The 7,841-nt window shown below is 50.4% G+C and overlaps 1 protein-coding gene across 1 annotated transcript; it reads left to right on the plus strand.

The window, feature by feature from the left end:
- Positions 1–390: 390 nt before the first annotated feature.
- On the plus strand, positions 391–3,946 carry LOC107106349 (zinc finger protein 208-like; the record flags this gene model as incomplete). The annotated part of the gene is made up of 2 exons (XM_015406486.1): positions 391–3,543; positions 3,623–3,946. Coding segments are annotated over exons 1-2 (3,477 nt in total), but the record flags the coding sequence as incomplete, so codon positions are not given.
- Between the last annotated feature and the right edge of the window lie 3,895 nt (positions 3,947–7,841).

Below are 7,841 nucleotides of genomic sequence, written 5' to 3' on the forward strand. Positions count from 1 at the left end.
TCACATAGATGCCTTTGGACCTTACAAGCGCTTCCAGGTGCTAACGGTCTCTTTATTTCAGCAGAGGATGATGAGAGGAATGAGGAGGGTGAGGAACTTCATCCGCAAAGGCCAGATAGAGTTACAAATGAAGACCTGAAAGAAGATGTCAAGAATGGAGGGAGACCTAAGAGAGAGAAAGGCAGCCATTTGGTTGAGAACCAAGAGGGAAGAAGGCTTAATGTACATTTTCCAGTGCACAGAATAATGAAGGCAGGTAAATCCATTCAGTGTGGAAAGTACTTCAGAAATCAATCACAGCTCCTTGTGCACCAAACAATAAAGAGAGGGGAGAATTTTTTTGAATGCTCAGTGTGTGGAAGGAGATTCAGTGAGAGTGGCACTCTTCAAATGCACCAAAAAACTCATGCCGGGAAGAAACCTTTTCAATGCTCAGAGTGTGGAAATAAATTTAGTGGGAGTGATGATCTTCAACGGCATCAGAGAACCCACACAGGGGAGAAACCTTTTGAATGCTCAGAGTGTGGAAAGAGATTCAGTCAGAGTGGCACTCTTCAAGTGCACCAAAGAACCCACACAGGGGAGAAACCTTTTGGATGCTCAGAGTGTGGAAAGAGATTCAGTCAGAGTGGCACTCTTCAAGTGCACCAAAGAACCCACACAGGGGAGAAACCTTTTGGATGCTCAGAGTGTGGAAAGAGATTCAGTCAGAGTGGCACTCTTCAAGTGCACCAAAGAACCCACACAGGGGAGAAACCTTTTGGATGCTCAGAGTGTGGAAAGAGATTCAGTCAGAGTGGCACTCTTCAAGTGCACCAAAGAACCCACACAGGGGAGAAACCTTTTGGATGCTCAGAGTGTGGAAAGAGATTCAGTCAGAGTGGCACTCTTCAAGTGCACCAAAGAACCCACACAGGGGAGAAACCTTTTGGATGCTCAGAGTGTGGAAAGAGATTCAGTCAGAGTGGCACTCTTCAAGTGCACCAAAGAACCCACACAGGGGAGAAACCTTTTGGATGCTCAGAGTGTGGAAAGAGATTCAGTCAGAGTGGCACTCTTCAAGTGCACCAAAGAACCCACACAGGGGAGAAACCTTTTGGATGCTCAGAGTGTGGAAAGAGATTCAGTCAGAGTGGCACTCTTCAAGTGCACCAAAGAACCCACACAGGGGAGAAACCTTTTGGATGCTCAGAGTGTGGAAAGAGATTCAGTCAGAGTGGCACTCTTCAAGTGCACCAAAGAACCCACACAGGGGAGAAACCTTTTGGATGCTCAGAGTGTGGAAAGAGATTCAGTCAGAGTGGCACTCTTCAAGTGCACCAAAGAACCCACACAGGGGAGAAACCTTTTGGATGCTCAGAGTGTGGAAAGAGATTCAGTCAGAGTGGCACTCTTCAAGTGCACCAAAGAACCCACACAGGGGAGAAACCTTTTGGATGCTCAGAGTGTGGAAAGAGATTCAGTCAGAGTGGCACTCTTCAAGTGCACCAAAGAACCCACACAGGGGAGAAACCTTTTGGATGCTCAGAGTGTGGAAAGAGATTCAGTCAGAGTGGCACTCTTCAAGTGCACCAAAGAACCCACACAGGGGAGAAACCTTTTGGATGCTCAGAGTGTGGAAAGAGATTCAGTCAGAGTGGCACTCTTCAAGTGCACCAAAGAACCCACACAGGGGAGAAACCTTTTGGATGCTCAGAGTGTGGAAAGAGATTCAGTCAGAGTGGCACTCTTCAAGTGCACCAAAGAACCCACACAGGGGAGAAACCTTTTGGATGCTCAGAGTGTGGAAAGAGATTCAGTCAGAGTGGCACTCTTCAAGTGCACCAAAGAACCCACACAGGGGAGAAACCTTTTGGATGCTCAGAGTGTGGAAAGAGATTCAGTCAGAGTGGCACTCTTCAAGTGCACCAAAGAACCCACACAGGGGAGAAACCTTTTGGATGCTCAGAGTGTGGAAAGAGATTCAGTCAGAGTGGCACTCTTCAAGTGCACCAAAGAACCCACACAGGGGAGAAACCTTTTGGATGCTCAGAGTGTGGAAAGAGATTCAGTCAGAGTGGCACTCTTCAAGTGCACCAAAGAACCCACACAGGGGAGAAACCTTTTGGATGCTCAGAGTGTGGAAAGAGATTCAGTCAGAGTGGCACTCTTCAAGTGCACCAAAGAACCCACACAGGGGAGAAACCTTTTGGATGCTCAGAGTGTGGAAAGAGATTCAGTCAGAGTGGCACTCTTCAAGTGCACCAAAGAACCCACACAGGGGAGAAACCTTTTGGATGCTCAGAGTGTGGAAAGAGATTCAGTCAGAGTGGCACTCTTCAAGTGCACCAAAGAACCCACACAGGGGAGAAACCTTTTGGATGCTCAGAGTGTGGAAAGAGATTCAGTCAGAGTGGCACTCTTCAAGTGCACCAAAGAACCCACACAGGGGAGAAACCTTTTGGATGCTCAGAGTGTGGAAAGAGATTCAGTCAGAGTGGCACTCTTCAAGTGCACCAAAGAACCCACACAGGGGAGAAACCTTTTGGATGCTCAGAGTGTGGAAAGAGATTCAGTCAGAGTGGCACTCTTCAAGTGCACCAAAGAACCCACACAGGGGAGAAACCTTTTGGATGCTCAGAGTGTGGAAAGAGATTCAGTCAGAGTGGCACTCTTCAAGTGCACCAAAGAACCCACACAGGGGAGAAACCTTTTGGATGCTCAGAGTGTGGAAAGAGATTCAGTCAGAGTGGCACTCTTCAAGTGCACCAAAGAACCCACACAGGGGAGAAACCTTTTGGATGCTCAGAGTGTGGAAAGAGATTCAGTCAGAGTGGCACTCTTCAAGTGCACCAAAGAACCCACACAGGGGAGAAACCTTTTGGATGCTCAGAGTGTGGAAAGAGATTCAGTCAGAGTGGCACTCTTCAAGTGCACCAAAGAACCCACACAGGGGAGAAACCTTTTGGATGCTCAGAGTGTGGAAAGAGATTCAGTCAGAGTGGCACTCTTCAAGTGCACCAAAGAACCCACACAGGGGAGAAACCTTTTGGATGCTCAGAGTGTGGAAAGAGATTCAGTCAGAGTGGCACTCTTCAAGTGCACCAAAGAACCCACACAGGGGAGAAACCTTTTGGATGCTCAGAGTGTGGAAAGAGATTCAGTCAGAGTGGCACTCTTCAAGTGCACCAAAGAACCCACACAGGGGAGAAACCTTTTGGATGCTCAGAGTGTGGAAAGAGATTCAGTCAGAGTGGCACTCTTCAAGTGCACCAAAGAACCCACACAGGGGAGAAACCTTTTGGATGCTCAGAGTGTGGAAAGAGATTCAGTCAGAGTGGCACTCTTCAAGTGCACCAAAGAACCCACACAGGGGAGAAACCTTTTGGATGCTCAGAGTGTGGAAAGAGATTCAGTCAGAGTGGCACTCTTCAAGTGCACCAAAGAACCCACACAGGGGAGAAACCTTTTGGATGCTCAGAGTGTGGAAAGAGATTCAGTCAGAGTGGCACTCTTCAAGTGCACCAAAGAACCCACACAGGAGAGAAACCCTTTGAATGCTCAGTGTATGGAGAGAGATTCAGTGAGCGTGCCACTCTTCAACAACATCGGAGAACCACACACAGGGGAGAAACCTTTTCAATGCTCAGTGTGCGGAAAGAGATTCAATGACAGTGGCACTCTTCAACAGCATCGAAGAACCCATACAGGGGAGAAACCTTTTGAATGTTCAGAGTGTGGAAAGAGATTCAGTCGAAGTGGCCATCTTCAACTGCACCAAAGAACCCACACAGGGGAGAAACCATATGAATGCTCAGAGTGTGGAAAGAGATTCAGTAGGAGTGGCATTCTTCAGAAGCACCAAAGAACCCACACAGGGGAGAAACCTTCTGAATGCTCCGAGTGTGGAAAGAGATTCAATAAGAGTGGCCATCTTCAAGTCCACCAAAGAATCCACACAAGGGAGAAACCATTTGAGTGTTCAGAGTGTGGAAAGAGATTCATTGACAGTTCTACTCTTCAACAGCATCAGAGAACCCACACGGGAGAAGCATTTTGAATCCTCAGACTGTCATTCCACTCTTGGCCCTGTCATTCCAGTGCCTGAACACTCCTGGCACACCCTGAGGCTGTCATTCCACTCTTGGCACTGTTATTCCAGTGCCTGAACACTCCTGGCACACCCTGAGGCTGTCATTCCACTCTTGGCACTGTTATTCCAGTGCCTGAACACTCCTGGCACACCCTGAGGCTGTCATTCCACTCTTGGCACTGTTATTCCAGTGCCTGAACACTCCTGGCACACCCTGAGGCTGTCATTCCACTCTTGGCACTGTTATTCCAGTGCCTGAACACTCCTGGCACACCCTGAGGCTGTCATTCCACTCTTGGCACTGTTATTCCAGTGCCTGAACACTCCTGGCACACCCTGAGGCTGTCATTCCACTCTTGGCACTGTTATTCCAGTGCCTGAACACTCCTGGCACACCCTGAGGCTGTCATTCCACTCTTGGCACTGTTATTCCAGTGCCTGAACACTCCTGGCACACCCTGAGGCTGTCATTCCACTCTTGGCACTGTTATTCCAGTGCCTGAACACTCCTGGCACATCCTGGGGCTGTCATTCCAATCCATGGCCCTGTCATTCCAGTTCCTGAACACTCCGGGCACACCGTAGGGCTGTCATTCCACTCTTGGCACTGTTATTCCAGTGTCCTGAACACTAGGCTGTCATTCCACTCTTGGCACTGTTATTCCAGTGCCTGAACATTCCTGGCACACCCTAGGGCTGTCATTCCACTCCGTGGCCCTGTCATTCCAGTTCCTGAACACTCCTGGCACACCCTGAGGCTGTCATTCCACTCTTGGCCCTGTCATTCCAGTGCCTGAACACTGCTGCTCCACCCTGGGGCTGTCATTCCAATCCGTGGCCCTGTCATTCCAGTTCCTGAACACTCCTGGCACACCCTGGGGCTGTCATTCCACTCTTGGCCCTGTCGTTCCAGTTCCTGAACACTCCTGGCACACCCTGGGGCTGTCATTCGTATCCGTGGCCCTGTCATTCCAGTGCCTGAATACTCCTGGCACACCCTGGGGCTGTCATTCCACTCTTGGCCCTGTCATTCCAGTTCCTGAACACTCCTGGCCAATGTTCCCTCGAAGCTGTGGAGTCTTGTGAGCAAAAATTCTACTTTGTGAGCTACGGGCCTTAAAGTTGTGAGCGAGCGATTTGGGGACTGCGTAAATCAGTTTGCTCGGGAGCCATCCTTCCTGAGCTAAGACCAGAATCTGTGAGCTGGAAGCTAAAAAACTGCGAGCTAGCTCACACTAATTCAGCTTAGAGGGAACACTGCTCCTGGCACACCCTGGGGCTGTCATTCCAATCCGTGGCCATGTCATCCCAGTTCCTAACACTCCTGCTCCAACCTCGGGCTGTCAATCCACTCCGTGGCCCTGTCATTCCAGCTCCTGAACACTCCTGGCACACCCTGGGGCCGTCATTCCACTCCGTGGCTGTGTCAACCCAATGCCTGAACACTCCTGCTCCCCCCTGGGGCTGTCATTCCACTCCGTGGCCCTGTCATTCCAGTTCCTGAACACTCCTGGCACACCCTGCAGGGTTTTGTTGGACATTGTGCAGGATGTCTTTTGCCAAGCCGAATGGAACACACTTAATACTTCTCCTTTATAACCTTAGTAATAAATCAGCTGTCACTCCATTTGCACAAGTGCAGCCATTAGTGTCCTGTCCCCTCCTCCCCAGCACTTCCCGAATTTTAAACAAAGCAGGAATAAACTAAAGTTGAACAGAGCTAGTGTGTTCAGTAAATCAGTTTAATGAGAAATTAAATGATTGCAAGCAGTCCATTTCTGAACATATGAGGTGTGCACAGGAGGCTCATCTTGTGCTTTGGAAAAATTTTGGAGAGACATTGGCAAAACATTTATCGTTTAGCTGTAACACATTTCTGCTGTGAAGACTGTACTCTCTGAAATTAGTTTTACTATAGTTTAAGAGCTGTATATGGTTTAGATTCATGTGTTTGGTTATACTGTCATGCTACCACCTTTTCCACAGATGATGGGCCTTCAAGTCTCTCCCACTGTTTCCAATGGGCAATCCTGTCCTTCCTTTTAGTACATCCCTTTTTGGGGTGCCTCCGCGTGGGAAAGGCGGATCCAAAATGGCGGCGGCTCCTCGGGGGCAACCCAGAATCCTCCCCCCCTTTTGCAGCCTGGCGCCTCCCCCCTCCCCCACCGCTGCCCTATGGGGAGACCCCCTCCCCCCCAATGCCCTTGCAGCTCGCTTGCCCGACCCCCTGCGCTGTGGGGCTGATGCCGCCTGCACCCCGGAGGACCCCTGGGAGGAAGGGGCGCAATAATACCTCCCGCCTCTTTTCTCCTGAGGAGCGCAGACTCGTCGCCCCCTGGAGCCCCCCCCCAGCAGGAACCCAACCGAAGGGGGCGGGAAGAGGGGAGGGTCGACGTTCCGCAAACGGGGGGGGGGCTCTCGCCACTGCAAAGTGAAAAGAGGCTGGAATGCACAAGGGGAGGGGCGGAGTGACTAAATGGGGGGAATTGCTGGAGGTGCGGAAGGAAGGAAGGGGACCCCCCCCAGCCTCAGATTGGCTCCTGCGGCACTTTCGTCGGCCGACGGCTCTGATGCCTTCCTTTGGCCTGTGGGGGCAGTGGGGTACTGAGAGAACACAAGAACATGAGGGAAGCCAGTGTTGGATCAGGCCTGTGGCCCATCCAGTCCAACACTCTGAGTCACACGGTGGCCAAAAAGACCAGGGGCCATCAGGAGGTCCAGCAGTGGGGCCAGGACACTAGGAGCTCTCCCACTGTTGCCCCCCCCCCCAAGCACCAAGAAGACAAGGCATCACTTGCCCTGGAGTCCCTATCTATAAAAAGTAAAGGTTCCCTTGCTCAAAAGCCAGTCGAATCCAACTCTAGGGTTGCGGTGCTAATCTCCGTTTCCAAGCCGAAGAGCCAGCGCTGTCCGAAGACGTTTCGGTGGTCATGTGGCTGGCATGACTAAACACCAAGGCGCACGGAACACTGTTAGCTTCCCACTGAAATGGTACCTATTTATCTACTTGCAATTTCTTCCTTTCAATCAGTATCGGCATCACATTCTGGATCGTGTCCTTTTTTACATAGAATGGAAAGAAGCCACTGTGCACCCTACTTAGGTAAGGTTTGTCTTGGAGAGATTCAGGGGGTGCAGTTGGAATGGATTTTGCTCTGCCCCATTGCTTTCAATCCTATGGCTGTGAAACCCTTCAGTCTTCTGGCCCGAAGAGACGGCCGCGATGCTCTTCTACTGTTGTTGTTGTTCAGTCGCATAGTCGAGTCCGACTCTCCGTGACCCCATGGACCAGATCACGCCAGGCCCTCCTGTCTTCCGCCGTCCTCTGAAGTTGGCTCAATTTCATGTTCGTTGCATCCATGACACTGTCTAACCATCTCATCCTTTGCCACCTGATGAATCTCTGCTCCAGATGCTTATCTAATTCCCTCTTGAAGCCGTCCATGCTTGTAGCCGCCACCACTTCCTGTGGCAGTGAATTCCATGTGTGAATCACTCTTTGGGTGAAGAAGGACTTCCTTTTATCCATTCTAACCCCACCGCTCAGCAGTTTCACTGAATGCCCACAAGGAGTTCTTCTATTGTAAGGAAGGGAGAAAAAGGACTTCTTTCTCGGCCTGCTCTATCCCATTCATAAACTTATAAACCTCGATCGTGTCACCCCTCAGCGGTCGTTTCTCCAAGCTAAAGAGCCCCAAGCGTTTTAACTTTTCTTCATAAGGAAAGTCTTCCAACCCTTTTATCATTCGAGTTGCCCTTTTCTGCACTT

This window comes from Gekko japonicus, unplaced genomic scaffold (genome assembly GCF_001447785.1).
Source record: "Gekko japonicus isolate JY-2015 unplaced genomic scaffold, Gekko_japonicus_V1.1 scaffold4596, whole genome shotgun sequence".
Lineage (NCBI taxonomy): Eukaryota > Metazoa > Chordata > Lepidosauria > Squamata > Gekkonidae > Gekko > Gekko japonicus.